Source organism: Zootoca vivipara, chromosome 6 (assembly GCF_965207765.1).
Source record: "Zootoca vivipara chromosome 6, rZooViv2.hap1.1, whole genome shotgun sequence".
NCBI classification, from domain to species: domain Eukaryota; kingdom Metazoa; phylum Chordata; class Lepidosauria; order Squamata; family Lacertidae; genus Zootoca; species Zootoca vivipara.
This window is the reverse complement of record NC_142589.1, coordinates 6,688,829-6,716,155: the sequence shown is the minus strand read 5'-3', so window position 1 is coordinate 6,716,155 and position 27,327 is coordinate 6,688,829. Positions and strand designations below refer to the sequence as shown.

Below are 27,327 nucleotides of genomic sequence, written 5' to 3'. Positions count from 1 at the left end.
AAGAACTTCTCCATCTTGAGAAATCACGCAGGTGCACCTGTGAAAACACAGCTCAAACCCCTTCTCATCAATTTGAGAAACACTGAGAAGGTTTTGCTTCAGCTCTGGAACAAGATACACATTACTGATACTCAAATCTAGAGATTTCCGAAAATTTAACAGCACAAGACACATCATATGGGGACTTCCGGAAAGGCAAAATGGCGGGCGCCATGGCAGCAAGCAGCTCCTGAAGGCAGACAGAGCCAACTGCGCTACCAGGCTTGCTTCGGGCTGCTGAGACTGCTGCTGCTGCTGTTGCCACTGCTGAGGGGGAACTGGGGACGCCCAGCATGTCAACTGGAGGAACTGCTGACACACACACCCATGCGCCCGGCCACCCGGTTAACTGCCAGCGGCACTCCGGGGCCAGGAAAACCCCTGAGCCGACGCAGGGAGGAGGAGGAGAGGAGAAGGAAGACAGAAAGAGGAAGGAGAAAAAAGAGGGGAGCCTCAACCTTGCTGGGCCACTGCTGCTAAGGAGGAGAGGTAGGAGAGCAAGGACATGTGGCCAAGCCCAGGCCTGACCTGAGCCTACTCCACAGTGGCTAGCGCTCCAAGAGAGCAGGCTGGGGCCCAGAGGAAGGCCGCGCGACAGAGGAGACCACAGAAGAGAAGATATCACTTTTTTTAAAACAAACAAACTTTAAAAAAAACTTTTTCTCTCTCTTTTTTTAAAAAAAGAAAGTGCCCCCGGATTCTTTGAAAAAAATCTAGTAACCTTAATCTACCTGCCCTGCAAACTTTGTGCAAGCAAGTCAGGATAGATGCTCGATAAAGAGGTTGTCTGAAAGCAACCCAAATCTTCTACAGGAAAAGATCTTCCTTCCTGGATTTTACGCACGCTGAAATCAGCATCTGTTTATGCCAAGGTGAAGAAACCAACGGAATTTCAAAACAAATCAGGACACCCAAATCAGGACATGGCTGCCCTGCAGGGGAGGCGTGCAACCCAACAACAGAAACACGCTTGGAACGGTAGGAGAATCAAGTATCTTCTCTCCTTATCTGCAAAGGACGTCATGTTTTACATGAAAAAAGGACTTCTAATTAATAGGGCAGCCCCCTCTTGTGTTTGATAAAAAATAGGAAGGAAGAAAAGATTTGATTAACCTGAATTCTTTTTTTTCTCTCCCCAATTTGGTCTGCTCTGCCTGAGCGAGGTGCAGAAGAAAGAGAGCCAGGCAAGGTTAATTAGCTAGCCTGATTGCGTGTTAATTTAACCCACATGAAAGGTGGTGTCAAAGACGAGGGGGAGTCCATACCCTCCAACATTTCTCCGATGAAAATAAGGATGCCCCATTCCATAATGATAATTTTACTATTTATACCCAACACATCTTACTGGGTTGCCCCAGCCATCTGGGCAGCTTCTAACATATATAGAAACATAATATTAAAAAAAAAAAAAAACAGGATTGCCTTCAGACAGCTCGGGGGTCAGTTTGCAGATGACACCAAATTGGGAGGGGTGGCTAATACCCCAGAGGACAGGATCACACTTCAAAATGACCTTAACAGATTAGACAACTGGGCCAAAGCAAACAAGATGAATTTTAACAGGGAGAAATGTAAAGTACTACACTTGGGCAAAAAAAAATATGAAAGGCACAAATACAGGATGGGTGACACCTGGCTTGAGAGCAGTACATATGAAAAGGATCTAGGAGTCTTGGTAGACCACAAACTTGACATGAGTCAACAGTGTGATGCAGCAGCTAAAAATGCCAATGCAATTCTGGGCTGCATCAATAGAAGTATAGCATCTAGATCAAGGGAAGTAATAGCACCACTAAATTCCGCTCTGGTCAGACCTCACCTGGAATACTGTGTCCAGTTCTGGGCACCACAGTTCAAGAAGGATACTGACAAGCTGGAACGTGTCCAGAGGAGGGGAACCAAAATGGTCAAAGGCCTGGAGACAATGCCTTATGAGGAGTGATATGATAGCCATGTTCAAATATATAAAAGGATGTCATATAGAAGAGGGTGAAAGGTTGTTTTCTGCTGCTCCAGAGAAGTGGACACGGAGTCATGCATTCAAGCTACAAGAAAGAAGATTCCACCTAAACATTAGGAAGAACTTCCTGACAGTAAGAACTGTTCGGCAGTGGAATTTGCTACCAAGGAGTGTGGTGGAGTCTCCTCCTTTGGAGGTCTTTAAGCAGAGGCTTGACAGGCATATGTCAAGAATGCTTTGATGGTGTTTCCTGCTTGGCAGGGGGTTGGACTGGATGACCCTTGTGGTCTCTTCCAACTCTATGATTCTATGATTCTAACCGGAACGGCTTCTCCAAATCAGGGGCATCCCTGGAAAATAGGGACACTTGGAGGATCTGGGAGTCTGGATTTCCCAGGACTTTAAAGCCCCAACCAAACTTGAAGCAGGACGAGTGGAAAGAGCTGGCAGATGCTGATGCAAAAGAATTCTTGCAATGCCAAGCTAAGACTGCAAGCGGCCAGCCTCTGAGATGCTCGGCTGAGAAGCTTTTGCACTCAATCGGGCCAATCTGGATAAATCAGGAGGAAACCCTACTGGCATTTGTTCCAATTCAGTGGTAAACAGCAGGTTTCTTGGGAGAAAGTGGCAGGAGTGTGGATGAGCCCCAAGAGGTAACAGGATAGCCATATTTGAATAGTTGAAGGGCTGCCCCGTGGAAGATGGAACAAGCTTGTTTTCTGCTGCTCCAGAGGGTTAGAGTTAGGGAGAGGGGTTCCTCTACCATCACCTAAAATGTTCTGTACGCCTTAGCAAAGCTTTGGGGTTTTATATACCGTATTGACCCAACTATAAGCCGCACCCACAAATATGCCACACCTTTAAAATTCAAGGCTTATTTGCAGGGAGGCCCGCCTCCTGGCACTACAGCGCTGAACAGGGGATGGGGGGCGGCTGGCGCTCGGCTCCAAATATAAGCCGCACTTTAGCTTTTCACGGACGGAATTTATTTTTTTGGGGGGGGGAGGAGTGCAGCTTATATTCAGGCCAATACGGTAAAAGCTTATTTTAATTTGCAATCTTGTATGTTGGACTAGGGGGTTGGAATAGATGACCTTTGGTCTCTTGCAATTCTGCAATTCTATGATGGTATGTTCCTGTGTTCCTAGCGAGTCTACTGCAACCACCACCACTCCCTTATTTTTTGGATGGCTCCATTTCACTTCCAAACTGACTGGCACGATAAGGAAGGATGTGTTGCATAGTGGTTAAAGGTAAAGGTCCAGTCGTGACAGACTCTGGCATTGCACGCTCATCTTGCATTATTGGCCGAGGGAGCCGGCATACAGCTTCCAGGTCATGTGGCCAGCATGACAAAGCCGCTTCTGGCAAACCAGAGCAGCACACAGAAACACCGTTTACCTTCCCGCCGGAGCGGTCCCTATTTATCTACTTGTGTTTTGATGTGCTTTCGAACTGCTAGGTTGGCAGGAGCTGGGACCGAGCAACGGGAGCTCACCCCATCACGGGGATTTGAACCACCAACCTTCTGATCGGCAAAGCCCTAGGCTCTGTGGTTTAACCCACAGCGCCACCCGCGTCCCTGCATAGTGGTTAGAGTGGGGCAAATCTCCAGCAGACGAGATGGATTTTAAAACTTGTGGAAAGTATCCCAAATCTCTTTAAGGGTGTGTGTCCTCCTGTTTCTATACAGCTGTCATTGTTTTGGCAGGAGGGAGAGGTGTTGGTCACCCAACGCCCTGAAGTATCTCATTCTTTCTTGCTGTTTGTTCTCTTTGGCATTCAGCGACCCATGCAGTTTTGAACGCAAGGCCAAGGGGACCCGGCAGTGGCTGGCATGACAACTCCCATTAGGCAGCCGCATGTTACTTTCTGACATTTATAGATTTTTAGCTAATGCTGGAAATTAAGGTAATTGCACCCAGGGCCAATTAATTTAGCTGAACTTTGGAGGAGAGAGGGTGGGGGAGCAAAACAGCCACCAGAGCTTCATTAAAAGCCTTTGGCGTCGCCTTCCTCTCGGCTTTTCTCATTCATCCCTTCTGCCTCCACGAACCAAGAAGTTACGCCGCAGCATCCTTCTTCTTGCTTCTCGCCTGGATCCGACCCAGAATGCATTGCAACAATCTGCGCCAAGCATGCAAACAACAAATATTCAAATATACCCTTGCTTTGTCACACATAATTCACTCCACTTTCATGAGTCATGTTTTTCAAAAGAGCCAATTTGGGGAGGGGGTAAGCAGGGGCAGGGATGGCAGAAGGGAAGCAAAGGCCATGAGGTCTAGAAACCTATGTATGCATATATGCATATGCATTGCTCTACTAAGCACAGCCTTCTTATACAGTACTGTAGTTGTAATCTGCTACTCGGACCCTCTGGCACCAAGGACAGCTCCCTGGTTTGGTAGTCATTTTGGAGGGATCTGAACGGGGTTAGGTGAGACTGATGTTCACATTACAGCTTGGTCTGCATCTAGGGTAGTTGCAAGAGCATCTTCCACACCCAATGGAAAGTGTCAGTAGGCTCAGAGGAACTCCTAGGTTTGCGTAAGTAAGAGCTGTTCAACAGGGAAACAGACGGTGAACTCTCCTTCCTTGGAGGTTTTTAAGTAGAGGTTGGATCTGCCCTGTATCACAGATTCGTAGAGTTGGAAGGGACCACGTGGGTCATCTAGTCCAACCCCCCTCAATGCGGGAATCTTTTGCCCAACATGGGGCTCGTTGGGCACATTGGGCACAGACCTACCCAATGTGGGGCATGATCTAGCTGAGATTCCTGCATTTCCCGGGGTTGGGTGAGCCTTGGGGCCCCTTCCAACTATACTATTCTATGATGAGAGCAAAACATACATGCAAACCTACAAACCCCTCCAAGAGCAGGAACAGAAAAACAGGTTAATGGGGGCTGAGGATGCTCAGTGGCCAGAGAATGCTGACTGGCTTTTCAGGGGGTGGGGTGGAGAATGGAAAGCCAGAGGGGAAATGGAAGATCCGGGAGGAGGGTGCGGCTGGCTGGAACACTTAACAGAAGCACTTCATGACACAACATTCTGTTGCAGTTCTCATTTGCCAATTGTGATTCATCGTTCTATCAGTTGTGTAAAAAATGACCCTGTGCTATGCACATTCAGTGCAGACTTTTGGAATGAGAGAGATTTGGGGGGGTGGGGGGGAGCAGCTGGGGTGATCCCAGCAGGATCCTCTGGCCATTTGGCTACAGCAGGGGTGGCCAACTTCCAAGAGACTGCGATTTACTCACAGAGTTAAAAACTGGCAGTGATCTACCCCCTTTTTTGGGATTCAGGTCAAAGTTGTGGAGCTTCTTTAGGGAGTAGGAAAGCGACGCTGAGCTTTTTTAAGGAAGGAAAACCCTGTTTTTTGTGGTTCAGGTCAAAGTTATTGAGCTTTTTTTAGTGAGGAAAGCCTCGTTTTTTAGGGGTGCAGGGCTTCTTGGGGGGGGGAGCCAGTGATCTACCAGTGATCTACCACTGGTAGATCATGATCTACCTGTTGGACATGCCTGGGCTACAGTGTAGAAGACTGATTTTGAGGGTCTGTCCACATTGCTGCTTACTCTGAAACCAGTGAGCTCCCACTACCAGTTTCTGAAGCCACATTCACACAATATTAGCCACAATCTGTGTCGTTAAACACTATGGTTTGATGCAGCTTTCACTTTTCTCAAACCAGCTTCAGCCCAGCTAGAAAATGTAAGGCGTTTTCACTTTGTACCTAAGGGTGCTGTGAACATTTGGGGGCAGCTGTAGGAATCCCGGGAGGGGTTCAGGGTCAAGGAAACCAAAAATTTTAAGGGGTGTTAAGTGGAATCATTCCCACCTGCCCCCTCTGTGATTTGGCTTGGAAGAGATCAGAGCGAAAGGGCCTCCCTGCATTTCAAGTCTCTAATGTGAACACACCTTACATTTTTGTATGAGCTCCATACTGAACCCAAAACTATGGCTGGAACCCTAATGGGGAGACAAGTTCTATTGGGGGGCGTTAATGCTGCGAGCCCCTCTATCCTCTGCTCAGGTTGTAGATATGTGTGAACAAAACCTTATACTCTAAAGACACCGTCCGCAGTCTCTTCCTCCTACCACGGAAACCGACCCCTGGGTAAGCTCAGGTACCCTTGGAGTCTCCCACCGCTCAGAGATTGGGGAAGTGTGTGTAACAGTATCTTCCAACAGGCCAGAGAAAACCCAGTTAATGCAAATTGCAGGAGGATCAATGATTCACAAATTGCCCAAGTCAAACATGTGTTAAAGCCAAACACTCAATGTTGGCTCCCAGTACGTTTTCCAAGCACAATTCAAAGTGTTGGTGCTGACTTTGAAAGCCCTGTATACCTGAAGGAGCGTCTCCACCCGCATTGTTCAGCCCGGACACTGAGGTCCAGCACTGAGGGCCTTCTGGCGGTTCCCTCACTGCGAGAAGCGAAGTTACAAGGAACTAGGCAGAGGGCCTTCTCGGTAGTGGTGACCACCCTATGGAATGCCCTCCCATCAGAAGTCAATAGATTAGAAATAAGGGCTATAAGTTAGAATTTTTGTTTTTGTATTTTTTGTATTTCTTGTGTTTTGTATTTTCTTTTTGTGTTTTGTATTTTTGTTGTTTGAAAATCTTTAATAAATACATTTTTTTAAAAAAAGGAATGCCCTCCCATCAGATGTCAAAGAAATAAACAACTATATGACATTTAGAAGACATCTGTTTAGGGAAGTTTTTAATGTCTGATGTTTTAATGTATTTTTCATCTTTTGTTGGAAGCTGCCCAGAGTGGCTGGGGAAACCCAGCCAGATGGGTGAGGTAGAAATATGTTGTTGTTGTTGTTAGCTAGTTATTATTACTACTGTTATTTAGACAGTAGAGGTGAGATGGCAACGAGTCTTCCTTTCCAAAGAGCGTTGGTGCTACTGCAAAGTTTGAACACAAGAGGGCAATGAAAACCCAATTTTGTCTTCTCCTTATTTTTTAACCAGCAGCATAACCTGTATTTACAGGATTGCCTTAAGACACACACAGACGCACATACAGTAGTTCCTTTCTATTTCTACTCGACATAACTCGTCCGGAAGCCCCAGTTGCTGGAGGTTTCGGCAATCTGGACATGAAGCAATATAAAATACTCACACTTTTGCGTGCAATATTGGGATGTGGGTGGGCGTCTTGCATCCCACTCTTCTTGAAAAGAAAACTGCTGCATTTTGCAATTCGGAATAAAGTCACCACCTAATCTAGGGGTAGGCAACCTAAGGCCCGGGGGCCAGATGCACCCTAATCGCCTTCTCAATCCGGCCCGCAGACAATCTGGGAATCAGTGTGTTTTTACATGAGTAGAATGTGTCCTTTTATTTAAAATGCATCTCATGGTTATTTGTGGGGCATAGGAATTTGTTCATATATATTTTTCAAAATATAGTCCAGACCATCACGTGGTCTAAGGCAGTGTTTCCCAACCTTGGGGCTCCAGCTGTTTTTGGACTACAACTCCTATAATCCCTAGCTAGCAGGACCAGTGGTCAGGGATGATGGGAATTGTAGTCCGAGAACAGCTGGAGACTCAAGGTTGGGAAACACTGGTCTAAGGGACAGTGGACCAGCCCACGGCTGAAAAAAATTGCTGAACCCTGACCTAATCCAATAGAAACAGTTAATCAAAGGAACAAACAAACAAAGGGAATCGAGCCGCATAAATCGGCCAAACAGTCGCCTAATCAAAAATCAAAAGTCAAGAGGCTGAGCTATGGACTTGATCCAGGGGAGTCCCTGCAAGGCGTTGTTGATATGCTGTGACCTTTTGCTGCTTGTTAGGGTTATAAATCTAAATAAATTGCAGGGGTATATTGGCAGCAGCGGTGAAGCAGCTATCTTTGGGAGAGCAAGGATGTTTGAACTTCTGCTCTGCGTAGGGAAGGTCCCAGGTTCAGCCCCCCCCCAGCTACCCTCCAGGAACGACTGGGAGGGACGCCCGCCTGAAAGCACAGTCAGTTCTTCAGAAGCATCTGCTGGGGACAGTTCAGGGGTGAGAGTGACTGTATCCGAACCTTCGGTGTTTAACTGAATGTGGGAAGGCCATAACTGGCTGGGGGAACCTGGCCAGATGGGCGGGGTATAAATAAAAAATTATTATTATTATTATTATTATTATTATTATTATTATTACTCAGCAGCATAGCTGCCAAGTTCTCCCTTTTTTTAAAGGGAAATTCCCTTATGCTGAATAGGCTTCCTCGTGAGTAAAGGGAAAACTTGGCAGCTATGCTCAGCAGCCAAGCACCTGCATGCAGAAGGACCCAGCTTCCATTTCCAGCATCTTCAGTTAGGCCTGGGAATTCCCTGGAGAGCTGCTGCTAGTATGTTTGGACAACACTGAGCTCGATGGGCCCAGGGGTCAAACTCAGCCCAAGGCCGCGGACACCAGGATGGGACATTGAGGAACGGCACCCCCCCTCCCTCGAGTCCCCCAGCTGGGGAGCAATTGCAAGGCAAGGCGGCCGAACCAACTGCAAGGTTGAGCTTGAGTCCAGGAGTTTATTCTTATCCCGTCTCTCTTTGTCCAACAGGCTTGGCCTGCCATCTATTTAAATCCCTTTCAAAATGCCTTGGCTCTCGCCCCAGAATAACTCGCATAGTCTCCCTCCCCCTTTTGTTCATGCTCCCTCTTGTTTTTTGCGACTGGGAAGGTGACACTTCCTAGGAGAACATCAGAGGAGCCTTGCTGTGGATCAGGCCACTGGCCCATCTAGTCCACCAGCATCCTTTTCTCACAGTCGACAGCCAGATTTCCATAAAGGGGAACCTGCAAGCAGGGGCACAAGAGCCCTCTCTCCTTCTGTGGTTTCCAGCAACTGGTATTGCTGCCTCTGACAATGGAGGGCAGAGCACCATCAGTTGTGGCTAGTTGCCATCCATAGCCCTCTCCCCCTCCATGAATTTGCCCAAGCCTCTTTTAAAGCCATCCAAGTTGGGAGCCATCACTGCCTCCTACAGTGGCAAGTTTTGTGTTTCCTTTCCCCTGCCCTGAATGTTCCAACATTCGGCTTCATAGGATGCCCAAGAGCTCTATCCTGCAATATCCTATATTCCTATGATCCTCTTTAAATGCACAGTCTAAGGCAGGCATGGCCAAACTCGGCCCTCCAGGTGTTTTGGGACTACAATTCAGGATGGGAGACACCTGGCTTGAGAGCAGTACATGTGAAAAGGATCTAGGAGTCTTGGTAGACCACAAACTTGACATGAGTCAACAGTGTGATGCAGCAGCTAAAAAAGCCAATGCAATTCTGGGCTGCATCAATAGGAGTATAGCATCTAGATCTAGGGAAGTAATAGTACCACTGTATTCTGCTGTAGTCAGACCTCACCTGGAATACTGTGCCCAGTTCTGGGCACCACAGTTCAAGAAGGATACTGACAAGCTGGAACGTGTCCAGATGAGGGCAACCAAAATGGTCAAAGGCCTGGAAACGATGCCCTATGAGGAATGGCTTAGGGAGCTGGGTATGTTTAGCCTGGAGAAGAGAAGGTTAAGGGGTGATATGATAGCCATGTTCAATTATATGAAAGGATGTCATATGGAGGAGGGAGAAAGATTGTTTTCTGCTGCTCCAGAGAAGTGGACACGGAGCAATGGATTCAAACTTCAAGAAAGAAGATTCCACCTAAACATTAGGAAGAACTTCCTGACAGTAAGAGCTGTTTGACAGTGGAATTTGCTGCCAAGGAGTGTGGTGGAGTCTCCTTCTTTGGAGGTCTTTAAGCCATCTGTCAGCAATGCTTTGATGGTGTTTCCTGCTTGGCAGGGGGTTGGACTGGATGGCCCTTGTGGTCTCTTCCAACTCTATGATTCTATGATCATCCCTGACCACTGGTCCTGTTAGCTAGGGGTGATGGGAGTTGTAGTCCCAAAACATCTGGAGGGCCAAGTTTGGCCATGCCTGGTCTAAGGGCTCACCCACACCCAAAAAGCAGGGGTCCAAGTGGTTTTCTCCCTGCCCCACTGCTTCCTGGTACCAAATCAGCAAAGGTCAATCCAGAGAAACACCCAATTGCCGTTTGCTCCACTTGAGTGCTATAGATTGGTTTTCTCCAGGAGGGAGCAGCGGTGTGGATAAGCCCAGTTTGCTGGGATGCAACAGAATCTCACCTGAAAAAGAGCATCAGTGGAAGCAGCCTTGCCCTCTCCACCTGGAGCACCCTGTGGCTTCCTTTCATCTCTTCTGAATTGCTCCTTCCACCCTGGTGTTGAGTGCTTAGTTTAGATCCAGCTCCATCCCAGGATATCTAGGATAGCTTGCTAGGCCTTTAAAGCCCTGCCAATTAACATCCAACTAGGGAGGAATCCAGAACAAAGGCGATGCGAGTGAGAAGCAGCTGCCAGGAAGGATATTCACTGTACTCCAAAAGAGGTCAGATTGAACTTTTATTTCTGTTACAAAAAACCCCCAACCCTGAACATTTGTTTTCTTTCTGAACATGGGGGGGGGGGATTTACACCAGATTTGCCTTCCTCAAAACAGCATTGGCAAATACTCCCTAAAAGTTGTTAACTCATCAGTGCACACACAAGTACTTTGTTTCCTTACAAAAAGGATCATGCAATCTTTGGGTTAGCAAAGATGCAGGCTGTAAGATCTCCCTCTTGGACAGATTCATTGAGTTCACTTGGTTTTTCTTGCAACTGGGAGTCATTGGCCCCATGGCTCCTTGCTTCGCTTGTTTCAGGAAGCAGGAAGAGAAAAGAAAAAGGGGTGGGGCAAAGCCTGCTCACTAGCAACTTGAGCTCAGGGCTCAGGTTAACCCTTTCGTGCATTCAAATGTGAGTCAGTAACTGTATATTACAACGGTGCCCCCTCTCACTGGTCTCCTCAAATGCTTTGGCCTGAATGGAATAGGTAATATTGCTCCACCCACTTTTCCCTTGAACCTCACCCACCACTGGAACTTACACATGGCTTTTCTTAGCCAGAATACTGCAGTCGGAAGCAGCGTCTGGGCAGAAATAGCTGCCACCAAAAATAAGCTCAACAACTTTTGTGTTCAGATTTTCACTTCTTGAAATATGGCAACCCTAGAGTTAGCCAACCACTGGAGATATTACCATTTCACTCGAAAAGGATGGTGGAACAAGGTGGAGCAGTTGACAGTTACAGAAAAAGAGACAGAGCAAAACAGACAACTTGGAGGAGTTAAATTCAACAATCCTCCTCAGTTACTTTGGTTTTTGTTTGTCACTTTTGTTTTGAGACAACAGGGAGCAGTCCTCCCCACCCAAGATATCCACCATCCATTATGGACCGGAACTTTATTCCATTATACCTCAACTTAAAATCTAAACATTACCTTTCATGGCCTTCCATTTTGCTTTTTCTACATCTTCACGATAGTTTGGGTTTTTTCCTTCATGCAGCACCAGAATTAAGTTCATAGTGAAGCTTTGTTATATGTGTCTTGTCTGATATCATGTATTATTTTGCTTATCTGAAAGAATCCCATTTATTTAATTTGTTTGTTTATGTATAGCAGACATGTGGAACTTCCAGCCTTCTAGATGTTGCTGGATTTCAACTCCCATAGGGTTCCCAATGGCCAACGGTCAACTGGTCAGGCATGGGGGAGAGCGGGAATCCCCACGTGCAAAGACAGACTGAGGAAGGGCTGAAGAAATAGGAGGCTCTGTTTTGGGGACTGAGAAGGACTCCCCTTCCTGGAAGACTGGGCTCCAGCTCTCCCATGCAGTTCGGGAGGAGAGGGGGAAAGAGGGTGGTGTCGAAGCACATCCAAAACAGCAGCTGCTGCCACCTTCATCATTCATTTTCATCCTGTGCAACTAAGACAGCTGCAAGCAAGGACAAAGGCAGGGGATTGTGGGTGTCAACTTCAGCCCCCTTCCCCCTTGTCTAAGTATCTCTCTGCTCCTGGCCCCCTGGCAAGGAGATGCTCTGGGGCAGAGTAAAAAGCTAAAAATATAAACACAAAGACTGTCAGGGCGGGGGCAGCTGAAAGGTCTCTCTCCCAAGCAGACAGGGCCCCAGAGGCAAACTGCCCCACAGCGTGGATGTTGAGAAATCTTGCTCTAGCGCAGGGGTTACCAAACTAAGGCCCGGGGGCCGGATGCGGCCCAATCGCCTTCTCAATCCGGCCCGTGGACGTTCCAGGAATCAACATGTTTTTACATGAGTAGAATGTGTCCTTTTATTTAAAATGTATCTCTGGGTTATTTGTGGGGCCTGCCTGGTGTTTTTACATGAGTAGAATGTATCCTTTTATTTAAAATGCATCTCTGGGTTATTTGTGGGGCCTGCCTGGTGTTTTTACATGAGTAGAATGTATCGTTTTATTTAAAATGCATCTCTGGGTTATTTGTGAGGCATAGGAATTTGTTCATATTTTTTTCCAAAATATAGTCCGGCCCACCACATGGTCTGAGGGACAGTGGACCAGCCCCCTGCTGAAAAAGTTTGCTGATCCCTGCTCTAGTGCGTGCCCAACTTGAGGGACCTCCTTACCCCTTGCACATCTATGTGCAGAAAACCCATTTGCTCTGATAGAGTGCTCAAGAGCGGTTAGAGCAGGGCTTTCAACGTGGCCGCCCCTGTTCTGTGTTCTGAGATAACAACAGACACTTTCCAGGAGCAGCTGGAGGCCTTTTTGTCCTGACAGGCTTTTCCAGCTGGTGAAATGGGTCTTCGTCGTGGCTGCCCACTCATCGGGGTTTCCGTCTTGCCTTCAATGTGTGCATGCTGTCATTTTGACTGCTTTTTTATTCTCTTGTGCATAAAACGCCTTGAGATGGTGGCTTAGAAGGAAAGTGACAAAAATGCTAACAACAACCACCACAATGGGAATTGCGTTTTTGTCAGCCTGGTGCCCTCCAGCCATTTTGGACTACAACTCCCATCGTATAGCTGCACCAGGGATTCATAACTGCAAACAGCTAGAGGCCCCCGCGTTTGTTAAAGGCTGAAATGCACACACAGACACAAAATGCATCCCTGCCGGCTGGTTAATTCTGCTTGGTGTGCCATTTAACACATACACACACACTTCTGCTGCCCCTCCAGCCGCACACCCAGGAAGAACTGACACACGCAGGTGTCCAGCTATTATTCAGCCACCGAGCAGGACTTACGTCGACGTCTTAAATGGAGAAACTGTCAGGGCGCCTGGCGCATGCCTCTAACCTTGGAGGCCTCTGTCCGTCTCACATGTCACCGCATGACAATGAGCTGTTATTTAAGAAGAGAGAAAGGAGATTTTTTTGGGGGGGGGGTTGGAGAGAGAAAGGGGGACTAACTCACCTGCCACAGCCAAAAGTGGAGATGGGTTTATTTTTAATCTGGGATGGGCTCTATTTATTGTCTCTGCAGCCGGAGTGCAGGGGGCACCAGCTGAAAGATTCCTCTTGGAACGAGACTGTGGGCTGCACAGTTTGCTCTGAGACATGGTGAGTAAGAGGGTCAGAGAGGGGATATTTGGGGTAGAGGACAGAGGGCAGACGATTGAATGAGAAAAGGTCCCGGAAAATAAGTAGTATTGGGGAAGCAGGCTGATTATTGATCATAGATGAAGAAGAGCTGCTTAACAGGTGAATCTGGGCAATGGATCAGCTTCCCCTTCGCAAGGATGTTCCATTCCTTTACATGACTGCAATGAATTCAGTGGGGCTCACTTCCAGGTAAGTGGGGTAGGGACCGCGCAGCCTACATAAGTCAGTGGGAGCTGATTTGAATCAGAGGAGGCTAGGAAGTTTTACAGCAGCTCCTGTTTGTTCTCTGAGGTTTTGGAAGCATGCGAATTATCCCACAAGTTAGTGGGAATGCAGGTTCTTTAACTGGCACGTTTGTATACTTGAAATATTCCTTGCTCGCCCTTCACCCAAAGATTCCAGGGCAGCGAACCCAAAGTGTGAATATCATTAAACACACATGATGGGTAGATACAATTTAAATCCGGAAAATGATTATAAAGAAAAGACAACCCCTCTTCCCATAAAAGCTTAAAAACAGAAGATCTAAAATGTGTCTCCTATAAAAGGTGTGTCTCCTATGAAAGGTTTCCAGGTGAGCCTGACATCTCCAGGTAATGCTGGGAGACTCCTTGCTTGAAATCCTGGAGAGCTGCTGCCAATCAGTGTAGACAAGATTGGGGGGGGGACCAGCATCTTATATATGCTCCCCACCCAGTTACATCCAATTAAGCTGAATGGTTTGGGGTTCAGGACAGAACAAAAGGGAAGTCCTTCATATAATGCAGAGCGAGGCTGTGGAATTGACTCCATCTGCAAGTTGTGGTTCTGGCAACCAACTTTGAGGACGAAGGCTACCCAGAAAACAGTGCCAGCCTCAGTCCCCAGCATGCCCACGTACACCTGAGAAAGACCCCGGCCTGAGATCTTGGAGACCCCAATCTGAGACTCCTGTCAGTTGATGTAGGCAGCACTGCCCTAGATAGACCCAGGGTCGAATTCTTCACGAGGCAACTCCGTGTTGCTGTGGAGAATACTGGGGTGGACTGACCTCAAAGGCAGATTTATTTATGGGGTGGGGGGGGTCATGCTCCTAAGTCAGAAAAAGGCTTCCAAGGTTGCAAGTTGTAGAAGGTGTATAAGTTGTAGAAGGCTCGTAGTATAAAATGACACAACACAAACGCTAAAGAAGAAAAGAAAATGAGCAACCTTGTGTTCCATATCTTTGCCCTCCGGTGAAGTCCACAGAATAGTGGTTCTAAAAACCTTTACTTAGGAACTTTCCAAGGTTCACACTCACCTGTAAAACCAGCTGAGATGAATCAGGCTCCCGAAAAGCATTGCCCCTCACTCGGCGGACACAGTTAAGCTGTTAGTATATGGTGTGATTTTATATTTAAGTCAAATATTTATGTGTTGCGTTTTAAAAGTTGTTCCTTGGGGCTTATTCACACTTAACTGTGCTTTCGCCTTGAGTTTTCCCTGCAAAAACCCACCATTTAAAGCGGAAGCGGAACAGATGGCAATTCGAGTTTTCTGCAGGTTGCTTCTTGCTCCGATTCAGCAGGAAAGAGTGGGTTTTCAGGGAGAAAGCTCAGTCAGAGAAAGAGCAGTCGGACATGGAGTTTTAAAGTGTGGACAATGGCTGGAAAACACAAAGTTAAGTGGGAATAAGCCCTCCCTCTGGGATTGTGGGAATAATGAAGAGTGGGGTATGAACAATTTAACGGGGCGCTTTAAAAGGCCTCTTGTTTGATGACCTCTTTTAATAGAATCATATAATTCTGGAGCAGGTAGGCACCCCAAGGGTCATCTAGTCCAACCCCCCTGCCACGCAGGAATCACAGCTAAAGAATCCCTTAGAGACCTCTGCTTTAAAAACTCCAATAAAGGAGAGTCCGCCACTTTCATGATATAGGTAAATGTTTATTGGTTAATGTTTTAATAGGATTGGTTTGTTCTGTATTTTCGCTACTTTTTTTTAAAAAAATGTTCTATATTTTAACAGTGTGGTGCAATTGGTTTTTGTGTTTGGCAAATTGCTTAGAAGCCACCTGCGCATCAAGCAGCATCAGCATAAATAATCAATTAATAATAGTAGTAATAATGACCCTGGGAGTCCCTTCCCAACTCTACAAATCTGTAATTCTAATGCAGGGCCGTCTTTAGCAGATGCAGCGCTGGGGTGCAAATATCCACCCAGCGCCCCCAAATTACCACGGATAGTGTTGGGGTGACTGTAGCTGCGCACTGCCAGCCATCGGGGGTGCAACTCTCCCCCACGCCACTGCGGGAGAGCGATCCTCGCAGAGGCTTGGGAGGGAAGCTGCGCGTCAGCCAGCCATATGGTTGCCAGGGCGCAGCTTCCATCCTAAGCCACTTCAGGGATCGCTCTCCTCCCGAGGAGGCTTGGGAGGGAAGCTGCACACCCACCAGCCTTATGGTTGGCGGGGCGCAGCTGGTGGGCGTGCAGGGGAAGGGGAGGCTGCCAGCCGAGCAGTGCAGCTCCCCCACTTGCTGGGGCGCCCCTGAGAGGCTGTGATACACCACGAAGCCCTATGGGAAAGATGGCTCTGATTCTATGGAATGATATAATGATAAAATCTGCTGGCTTTTTAGCTGTGCATACAGAGCACCTTCCTTTCGCTTCCCACCTCCGCTACAGCCCTGATGCAGCTCCGAGGCTTAAGGGGGCACCCGTGAATAACAATTGTCCCCCTTGCATCTCTCAAAGTCTCCCAAGAAAGCCAAGAAGCGATCCGACTCCAATGTCTTTTCCATGTTTGAGCAGGCTCAGATCCAGGAGTTCAAGGAGGTACGTCTAGACAGCCCAAGAAGAAAGGCAGGGGAAGGGGAACGGCCTTGGGGGGGGGAGAGTTGCACCCCAAATCTTCCTAAATCATTCTGAGAAAGCAGCCCAGGCTGTGCCCTGAGCCAGGGAGGCAGCCCCGCATTCAAATCTCACTCTCCACAAACTCCCCTGAAGAGCCGCTGGCTTCTCTCTCTGTCTCCGTTCCACACCTGCAATAAAAGCAGCACCTCTTTGCAGGCGTTCCTTTGCTATGCCAAATCAGCCGGCTGCAGGGAGCCTTGTGTCTTGAGGGCAGGCCAGGCCAATTCTTTTACTTATTTATTTTAAGCACAGAATTGCATGCCAAGTCCTGGGTGAGTCCACATTCTCAGAGACTAAAGGTTCCAGAAACCAATTAAAAGGGGCTTAAATGGGAAGCCCGGTCTCAGCCGTGGAACCTGTTCACAATACCAGAGCTTAATTGCTGGAATAAAAGACTCCTGCCAATTTCAACGCATGGCAAAACACCAGCAGGTGGTAGCATACTCCGGGCTGACTTTTTCGCTGTTGTTTCCCCCCCCCCCTTCTATTTTTGTTCGGTTCTGCAGAGCAGATTTCGGGGTTTGCTCCCAGGTAGAGCCCGGGAGCCTGGGGAGGGGGGAGGCATTGAAGTAGGGGGAGGGACACCCAATTCGAGTGACCACATTCTCGCTGCATTTTGCAATGCGTTTATTTTAAAGCCCTCGTGAAAATTCACCAGCATGTGAATTTCTCCTAATGCACCCATTTGCAGATGTAATTTTTCCTAATAATAATGCCAAGCTTCTCAGGAAAGCAATTTCTGCATCTAGCATGACTTAGCAGTGTGGCCAGATAACACAACTGTGCCCTGATATCCCCCATTTAGGCTTTCACCATCATGGATCAAAACCGTGATGGGTTCATTGACAAATCAGACCTGAGAGATACATTCGCCGCATTAGGTAAGCAAGGAAACCCTATAAAACACCCAAAAGATTGTAAGCGTGACCGGGACAAATCTTACATTTTTATGGTTTTGTATCTAGTCTGTTCTGACTGCTTTTAAAACTGCCTCTAGTGTTTTTATTTATTATGATGATGTTTTATCCATAACTGTATTACAGAGGATTTGTCTGTTTTGCTTTTCGTTACCCACGGGTGGCACTGTGGGTTAAACCACAGAGCCTATGGCTTGCCGATCAGAAGGTCGGCGGTTCGAATCCCTGAGACGGGGTGAGCTCCCGTTGCTCGGTCCCAGCTCCTGCCAACCTAGCAATTCGAAAGCACGTCAAAGTGCAAGTAGATAAATAGGTACTGCTCCGACGGGAAGGTAAATGGCGTTTCCGTGCGCTGCTCTGGTTCGCCAGAAAGTGGCTTCGTCATGCTGGCCACATGACCCGGAAGCTGTACCCCGGTTCCCTCGGCCAGTAAAGGGAGAGGAGCGCCGCAACCCCAGAGTCGTCTGTGACTGGAACTAACAGTCAGGGCTCCCTTTACCTTTACCTACTTTTGTATAGCAACCTGATATCTTTGTAAAAAAAAAAAAGGTGGGGTGGGAAAAGTTGCATTCAACGTTAGTCCTAGACTCACTGAAATGAATGAACCTGAGTTAGGTCCCATCTGCACTGTATACATTTAAAGCAGTATCATACCACTTTAAAGAAACTACAATTCCCAGACAGTGGATTCCTCTTCCTAGGGAACTCTGGGAATTGTAGTTCTGGCAGGGGAATAGGGTGCCCTCCTAACTACTCTCACCACCCTGTTTGAAGTGTTGTGATTCTGCTTTAAATGCATAGAGAAGATGGGGCCTCTTGGGTTCATTAAGTTCATTGGGTCTGCTCTGAATAGGGCTCAAGTTGGATAAAAAAAAAAACTAAAGAGCAGCCTAGAAACATTTTTAATAAATAGACATACATACAGCATGCATGAATTTTTTTCAACGAAAAGGCCTATTTCAATTGCCAACATTTTCTCTCCTCTCACCACCCAGCAAAAATTATGTGCCAGGTCCACCAACTTAAATTCAGAATGTTGATTCCAACAAAGTCTGAAAAACCAAACATGGCAGAAATCTGAATCATTTGCTGTTTAAAGATCTGGCATCTTTCTAAAAGTTCAGCAGGACTTGTGACCTGTCAAGGCCAAACCAGACTGCATTCATTCATCCATTAATATCTCACCTTTTCCTCCAAGGAACTCAGTGTGGTTCTCTTCCTGCTCATTTAACCTCCACAAGAGGCCTGGGAGGGAGGTGAGACTGGGAGGCAGAAACTGGCCCAAGGCCAGTTCCAATGGGCTTCATGGATTTGAACGCTTGTTGGAACCCTAGATCCCAGTCCAACATTCTAACCACTATACCACACTGCCTCTCATGAGCCCTGTGAACTGCAAACCTAATTTTTGCAGTTCCAGGTAGCAAAACAGCCCTCTGGTGGGCCACCGGATACAGTTGGTCGGTTGCCGAAGGTTTGGTGGTGGGCTTCTCAATCTGGTGTGGCCAACACGGTGCTCTCTTTTCGAACTAAAACACCCGTCACCCATGGCTGTCGGCTCTGCTGGCCGGGGCTGGTGGAATTTATAGTGCCCCCAGAAGGCACCAAGCTGCTTGTTCCTGTTGCACAGGATTAACGTGATGATTCCAAGACGCTCGATATTTGAATGGATCATTGACAAATCTCCACTGCAGTTCTTCTACTCTGTCGTGTTTCCCTCCTGCCTCAGGACGCTTGAATGTGAAGAATGAAGAACTGGACGACATGGTCAAGGAAGCTCCTGGGCCTATTAATTTCACAGTGTTCCTGACCATGTTTGGAGAAAAACTTAAAGGTAAGATTGGAGACGGGGGAGTAGGTTCCCCCCCCCCTATGCCCATAGCTGCCAAGTTATCCCTTTTTTAAGGGATTTTCCCTTATGCTGAATAGGCTTCCTCGCGAGAAAAGGGAAAACTTGGCAGCTATGCCTATGCCACAAGCAAGGAGCACCTTCAGGGAAGAGGTTCTTGGGTCGCCTCACTTCCTGCTCCAACCACCTTGCCACACACATAGAATCATCGAGTTGGAAGGTACCCCCAAGGGTCATCTAGTCCAACCCCCACCATTGCAAGAACACCCTCCTCCCCCCCCCAAGTGGTGGAGAGAACAGGGCAGCCTCCCATAAGTACTTCACTTTCCAGGTCTCTTTTCTATGACTTTCAGGTGCGGATCCAGAAGAGACTATTCTGAACGCTTTCAAAGTGTTCGATCCAGACGGCAAAGGCCTGAAGGCAAACTAGTAAGTATCTGTGGAACTCCCTCCCAAAGGAGGCTGGGATGGCCACCAGTTTGGATGGCTTTAAAGGAGGGCCGGGCAATTTCACGAAGGAAACGGCTATTGATGGCTACTAGCCTATGCTCTGTATCCACAGTCAGAGCAGTAAATCTTCTGAATACCAGTTGCTGGAAGCCACAGGAAGGGAGAATTGCTCCCATGCTTGCATCCTGCTTGTGGGTTTTCCCTTTGGGGCATTTGGCTGTCCACTGTGAGAACAGGATGCTGGACAAAATGACGTTGGTGCTGATTTTGGAAGCTTCCCAGTGAATCCTTTGATTACGAGATGCGAGGGGCAGCTGTCTCTCAGGCCCTTCAGTTAAACGGCTGCAGCCTCTGCTCCTCTCAAAGCTTTCCTTGTCGAGGGATGGAAGGAGCCGGGGCTCATTTTGCTCTGGGGTTTTGCTCCCTCGTGGTCCTCCATTGATCCCCTACTTTGTATTGCAGCATTAAGGAGATGCTGATGACGCAAGGAGAACGGTTTTCAAAGGAAGAGGTAAGAGGAGGCCTTGGGGACTGGCAGGCATTGAATGGGGTAAGTGGGAGGGCAGGAGCTCAGAAACAGAAGAGGAACAGCTTGGCGTTCAGTGCCTGGCTTCTGCAGGCAGAGCTGGGGGGAAACTGCTGTCCTGGACCTTGGGCCACTGCTGTCCATCATGATCCGCAATACTGAGACCAACGCTCTGCCTCCTATGCTCCTAGAATCATTGAATTTGTAGAGCTGAAAAGGACCCTGAGGGTCATCTAGTCCAGCGTTTCTCAACCGGTGTTCCGCGGCACACTACTGTGCCGCGAGACGCTGGCTGGTGTGCCGCGACGAGAAGGGCGATTTGCATTGTCACGTCGCTGACCCGCCGGAAAGGAAGCCGGCCGGGTCACGACGTGAGGCGAGCGCCCGCGTCGTGACCCGGCCGGCTTCTTTTCCGGCGGGTCTGTGTTGTGTATCGGAGGCAAATCGGAGACAATGCAAATCGCCCTTCTCGTCGCTGCACGTCGCGGCAAAATTTAGAGTCGGCATCCAGCCGGAGGCTAGAGAGGGTGCTGCCGCCTGGGGAGGAGGAGGCAGGCGGGGAAGGCTGCACAGGGCGGCTGCCTGGGGCGGCTGGGAGGGAGGAGGCGGCAGCTGCGCGCCCGTGTCTGCCCGCCTGGGGTCTGTGCGTGCCGTCTAATGTGTCCCCGCTCGCTCCGCAGGCTCTGCGCCTGGTGGGTCCGCCTGGCCACCGCGCAGCAGTTCTTCAGTGGCATGCTTTACGTCTCCCCTCCAAACTAAACTAAATATAGGGCGGCACAGAGTTGGTGTGCCGCGGGATTTTTTTTCATAGAACAAGTGTGCCGTGGCCCAAAAAAGGTTGAGAAACACTGATCTAGTCAAGCCAGGGGCGTACATAGACTCCCTTGCACCTTTGGTAAGGAGCCGTATCAGTGCCCCTGCCCCTGGTGTTCCTCTGCCAAGGTGCCCAGAGGAGCCTGTGTTCCTTGCCTGGCCACCCAAAGCAGTGCAGGAACGAGCAGGTGGGCTCATATCCACTCCGAGCCAGAGTGAGGTGCAATTTTTTGCACCCCCTTGGGCCAACTAGGCTATTCCCTGCCTAGTCCAACCTCCTGCAATGATTCGAATCTCAACTAGCTTATCTCCTCTCAGCCACCTCTTTTCCAGGCTAAACATCCACAACTCCCTCAATCGTTCCTCATAAGACCCTTGAACATCTTGGTCACCTTCCTCTGCTCACCTTCCATCTTACTTAATTCCACCCTGCGTCAAGAACGTTGAGGACTAGCACCTCCCTTTATTTTTAGGGACAGGCCACATCTGAACAGCAGAGCACATGCTTTGCTAGCAAAGGATCCTAGGATCAAACCCCAGCAACTCCAGGTAGGCCAGGAAAGTCCCCTACCTGAGACCTTGGAGAGTTCCTGCCCGACAGTGTGGATAATCCTTAGCTAAATGGACCAAGGGTTCCCTCTCTGCTTCCCTCCAGGGAACCCTGGGAATTGTAGTATTGTGAGAGCAAGCAAGAAGTCCCTAGCTGACTCTGTGCTCTCTTCTCAGCAGCCTCGTCAGTATGGAACAAGATGCTGGACTAGGTGCAGGCCATTGGCCTGATCCAGCAGGCTCTTCATATATTCATGTGAAATATTTTTGGCTTAGTAATGTTGCTTTTCTGCTGGCAAGGTGCCAGCAGGTATTCAGCAGTATTTTTACAGTAACCCCCCCACCCCACCCCAGGACTAATGATAAGGATAATAAGACTTCCTGTCTAAACACATTGACAACACAAAAGGACTTACTTCCAAGGAAGAAGGCATGAGGTTGCCCTGCTGCTAATCGACTGGCAATGCAGTCCTGTGCATGTCTACTGAGATATAAGGCCCATTTATTTCAGTGCAAGTTATTCCCAGGTGGCGCTGTGGTTAAACCACTGAGCCTAGGGCTTGCTGATCAGAAGGTCGGTGGTTCGAATCCCTGTGACGGGGTGAGCTCCCGTTGCTTGGTCCCAGCTCCTGCCAACCTAGCAGTTTGAAAGCACGTCAAAATGCAAGTAGATAAATAGGAATCGCTTCAGCGGGAAGGTAAACGGCGTTTCCATGTGCTGCTCTGGTTTGCCAGAAGCGGCTTTGTCATGCTGGCCACACGACCTGGAAGCTATACGCTGGCTCCCTCGGCCAATAATGCGAGATGAGTGCGCAACCCCAGAGTCGGTCACGGGGGTCCCTTTACCTTTTTATTCCCATAAGATTTCAGACTAGAGCTTGGGTTGATTAAGAGTGCAATCCTCTATGCACACTTGGTTGGGTGTAAGTCCCGCTTGAGCACCCATCTTAGGGTGCTTGCTTACTTCTAAAGAAATGTGCATAGGATTGTGTTGCTTGAGCATCAGTCGAAGCAATTAGAAGACTGCAATTTCGGGTATAACCGGTGCGACGTTGCATAAAATGTCCATCCAGAAAACTTTTCCCTGCCTGCTTCTTTCCTGCAGATAGACCAAATGTTCGCAGCTTTCCCTCCCGACGTGACCGGCCACCTGGACTATAAGAACATCGTCCATATCATCACTCATGGAGAGGACAAAGACTGAAGGCTGGGAGAGAACTCTACCCATGGTGCCTGGAATGGTACACAGCGGGGCTTCCTTCTCCTCACAGCTCTGGTTGTTCCTCACCGTGCAAACCGGGATGTTCACATGCTTCCTGATAGTTCTCGTCTTCTTGGTGTTCCCAGTCCCTTGTCCGTCCTCTTTGTGTGAAAGAATTCATTCGTGACTTGAGAAACATTTCTAAAATTGTATTTGTGTTGAATTATTCATCGAGTCCGCGTATACCTACGTGAATAACGGTTGGCTTGGCGGAACCTGGGAGGGGAGAATGAACTCATGCGGGAGCCAGCGCCCAAGCTGCAAACAGGCACATATCCCACTTCTGACACCACTGCTCCATCAATGCTGGGGAACCATTCCATGGACCAGCTACAGTTACAGGGACCTGAGTTAGACAAGGTGTTGCATCAGTCCTGGACCTTTTATACTCCCCTCCACCCATGCTGGTCCATCCTTCCCTGGGAGAACTGGGAGGGTTCTGGCCCACAGCACATGTCTTCCTCACCCCAAGGAGGGCTCAGGGAAGGGAGACCTCAAACTGCCACATGGGAATGATAGCTTTAGGTCTGGGCTTTCACCCGTGTCTTGGGGCTTGGGGTGGTTTTGATGGATCTGAAGAGTGGTGGTCAGGGCCGGTGCTAGGGTTTTTTGCACCCTAGGCGAGATCACCTTCTGGCGCCGCCCCCCCCCCCCCCCAGTCGTCTGCCTCCTCCCTGCGGGCCTGGCCCAGCCTTCACCTTCTTCCCTTCCCAGCGCCCCTCCCGCTTACCTGCAACGTCGACGGCTGGGTTGATCTGGCCGCCCTCGAGCTTCAGCCACAGACCCCCGGGTTCAACAGCAGCTGCTCCCACCTGCCCAAGAAGTAGAGTGCGGTGACAGTGCCTGGAGCTGAAGGCCCGGCTCTGGCGCGCGCGTGCTGCGGGAAGGGGCTGCTCTCGCCCCACGTGTCCTCCACACGCTGCTGCCCTCAGCGCTCTGGGCATGCCTGGGCTGCACTGACGCCACTGCTGCTGCCTGCCCTGGACGTGGGTAGGGGTGCAGCGGCAGAGCGAGTCCTGCGAAGCCAGCAGCATTCCCCGTTATGCCAGCACCCCCTCCAATTTGGCACCCTAGGCAACTGCCTAGTTCTCCTTAATGGACGCACCGGCCCTGGTGGTGGTGGTGGGTGGGACCCGACAGAGTATGCTGGGTGTCCTGAATTTGCAGTTCCTCCAGGGGGACATTTTCCCACATGGTAATTCTGCAGGGCTTGGGGGCTGTCTCCCCAATGCAATAGGGCCAGCACTCATGGGAGCAGGCCCCACCTGGTTGGTTATAGGAAGCTGGTAGGATGGGGTGGGAAGCCTCCAGCTTGTGGACCAGTCTGGGCTCACCAGTTGGCTCACGGCATCATTTCTCCCAAACCACACCTGCATGTCCATCAGCTGGTAGCTCCCCATCTGTCAGAGGTGTCCTGAAACTTGTTTTGTTTCTCAGTTGGGCTGAAGTGCCAAGAAAGGCAGAGTACCAACACAGTCCTAGCTGGTTTACAACACTCAGAATCAGATTGTTGGACAGTGCTGCCCTCCGGTGTTCTTACAGGAGCATTTCACTCAAGGATGGGGAAGAAGAAGAGGAGTTGTTTGGATTTGATATCCCGCTTTATCACTACCCGAAGGAGTCTCAAAGCGGCTAACATTCTCCTTTCCCTTCCTCCCCCACAACAAACACTCTGTGAGGTGAGTGGGGCTGAGAGACTTCAGAGAAGCGTGACTAGCCCAAGGTCACCCAGCAGCTGCATGTGGAGGAGCGGGGAAGCGAACCCGGTTCCCCAGATTACAAGTCTACCGCTCTTAACCACTACACCACACTGGCCAGGCTCCTGCCAAAAACACACACACGACAGCAGCAACTCTTAATGGACAGCAAGTGTCAGGGGATTGTTGCGGCTACTCTTGAGTAAAGACGCTCCAGTCTGCTCTGTCTTTGAGAGCTTTATTGTGCATACTATTTACAGTGCAGAGACATCAGAAAACATGACTGCCTAGTCTGATTCAGAACCCGGCAATAGCGCTTGTCTGGTTTTGCGCCAGCATAATAGTCTGGGGACCGCAAAACGCCGCCCCCTTGCCCTACGTCTGGGTGCGTGAACCAATGTGCACGCCGGAAGGGGCTGCGTTCCTTTTCCCGTTCTTTGGCTGGAGCGTTGCAGAGGCTCCGACACCTCGCTGCGCTGTCCTTCCTCCTCTGGCCAGCTGGGTTGGTGCAGGGGCTCTGATGCGTCTTGGATCCCCCTCTCCACCCCGCTCCATTCCTCATTCCCTCCTCCTGACCCGCTGCTTGCGCTGTCACTGGGCGTAGTGCTGGTCAGGATGACTGGGGGAGGGTCCCTGTAGGGAGTCCCCCTGACAGCAAGGAACAGGTCTTTGTTCAAGGTCCAGAAGCCGCGATTCCAAGGTACATGAGGAGCGAGGCAAGAGGCTCGTAACCGAATGGAAACTACGAAGATGTCCAAACGGTTGGCGGCTCCCTCCGGCCAAGCTTTGAAAAGTGAAACAGGGCAAGCTTCTGGGACTCCCCCCCCCCTAAGGCTCCACTCCACACACACACTGCCTGGGTGGGGACGCTCAATGCTCCCTACAAAGGGGTGCCTGGTTCTCGGCAACAAGACTTCATCCTTTCCTCCTGCCCCCAAGGAGCCCCTGACAGGACCCCTCCAGATGTTGCTCCCACCCTACCAACCACTGGCTATGCCCGCTAGGGCTGCTGGAAGCTGTGAGTCCAACAACATCTGAAGGGCCACAGCTGTTCCCCTTGTTTCAGCAAGAGCAGTGCTTCCCAAACATGGGTATCCGGCTGATTTTGGACTACAACTCCCATCATCCCTAGCTGGCAAGACCAGTGGTCAGGGGTGGTGGGAGCTGTAGTCCAAAAACAGCTGGAGTCCCAAGTTTGGGAAACACTGAGATAGAGATTGCTTGGGAGACTTACCCTGCGCCTACACTGCAGGGAGCTCAGGGGGTCCATAACTCCTGTTTCAGAAGGCTTTAGTGTGATGGTATGATTTGGCCCTCCTCCCTCTGTTCATGGGGGCCACCTGCCTGGCTTTCTCGACTTGGTCCCAGACGCTGAGATTGGCTAAGAATCAGGGCAGCCTGGTCTTCAGCCCCACAGTGCTTTGTTGACACATGCCATCTTTGACCCCCTCCAGATCTAGCTATAGTACCTGTGGTCTGGAATCCAGAACCACCTATGGTGATGTAAGGGGGAGAGAGTACAGAGTACCTCCCCCTATCATCAAGAGCAGCCCCTCCCCGAGCAGCGAAGGAAGCACAGGCTCGGGGGGGAGGCTAGTCAGGACACGGAGAGAGAGTGCCAGGGCTCAGGCAGGAGGAAAGAGCCCAGACTCCACAGGCGGGAAGAGACAGAAGGGGAAAGGGGGGAGAGGGAAAACATGGAGTGCAGACCCTTTCCTCCGGTTCCGGAATTACGAAAGAGAAGAAAGGGGAGAAGATTCAGTGTCCCGCGACTTTTATGCCGGATTCTGCATCGGAGTAAGAAGACATGTTTCTACACCTAGCTCACTGTACATAGAGGCACCAATAAACACATTGTGGAAAAGTAACATGAGGAGCGTCGTTACTCTAGAGTAGTCGCAAGAATCCCCTGACAGGTATGATCCCATGAACCCAGCATTTGGAGGGGTGGAGATTCCCCATTGGGAGGGCACCACCTTTCACCTGCATAGGAGTGACAGCAGGTAGATGCTGCAGGCTGCTTTTGTTTTGCAAATGCCCCCAAAATAATGCTCGTGCGGCTTAGTTCTTCCATTGCGGTAAATAAGAAATGGGTAGGGATGCGGTTTATGGGAGGAGCTCAGATTGATAGAGTTAAGGCAGGAAGTAGAGACAGGAGACCTGTGTTCCTCTAGATGTGGTTTGATTACCACTCCCATCACGCCTAACCATTCACCCCATTGGCCTGAACTGTTGGGAGTTGGGGTCCACCAACATTTGGAGGGTCACAGGTTCCCTGTCCCTGCCTAAGGTTACCTGCACATTTCCCCTCTGAGCGCTGCCAGGATCTTCCCTTTGGCTAGCCCAGCCCCATCCTGGTCCTCCTAGCTTTACTACTGTCATTGGAAAGAACAAAGAGACGCTCGGATAGATCCCTGGGTGTTCCCAGCCAATCTCCTGGTTGTGCAAAAGCCAAGCATTAAAAAGAAAAATCAATATGTATTGCAGGCACGTCAAGGTCAAGGTGGACAGCTCTGTTTACGTATTTCTAGAGGGGGAAACTCCCCCTCCCCTCCGGCTGCTGAGTTCACTCAAATGTGCGGCAGCACATCTTTCTCAAAGCAGACTTTGTGTAGAGGATATTTTTTAAAAAAATGCTTTAAAGAAATGTGTGGGTGCATGTCTGGTTCTGCCCCTATGCTGCAAACAGAAGCAGACAGGTGTCCACCACCACACTCAGTCAGTAGATGGAGAGAAATATTGGACAATACATTTTTTTAAAAGTAAAACATTGCAAAGCTTAGAACATTGCAGAGACTGTAGAAATGCAAAAGGCAAATCGTGTCCTTTATTAATAACCTTTTATGTTAGACAAAAGAGAGTCCATTTTGGTACTCCATCCCATTTTGTATTTTTCAAATAT

At 49.3% G+C, this 27,327-nt stretch overlaps 1 protein-coding gene across 1 annotated transcript; it reads left to right on the top strand.

Moving 5' to 3' along the window:
* Nucleotides 1-12,323: 12,323 nt before the first annotated feature.
* MYL2 (myosin light chain 2) lies at nt 12,324-22,878 on the top strand. Its single transcript, XM_035120883.3, has 7 exons — nt 12,324-13,452; nt 16,208-16,288; nt 17,172-17,247; nt 19,010-19,114; nt 19,483-19,558; nt 20,042-20,090; nt 22,573-22,878. Exons 1-7 carry the CDS (start codon nt 13,450-13,452, stop codon nt 22,669-22,671), a joined length of 489 nt encoding a protein of 162 aa, XP_034976774.1. The 5' UTR covers nt 12,324-13,449; the 3' UTR covers nt 22,672-22,878.
* Nucleotides 22,879-27,327: the final 4,449 nt, after the last annotated feature.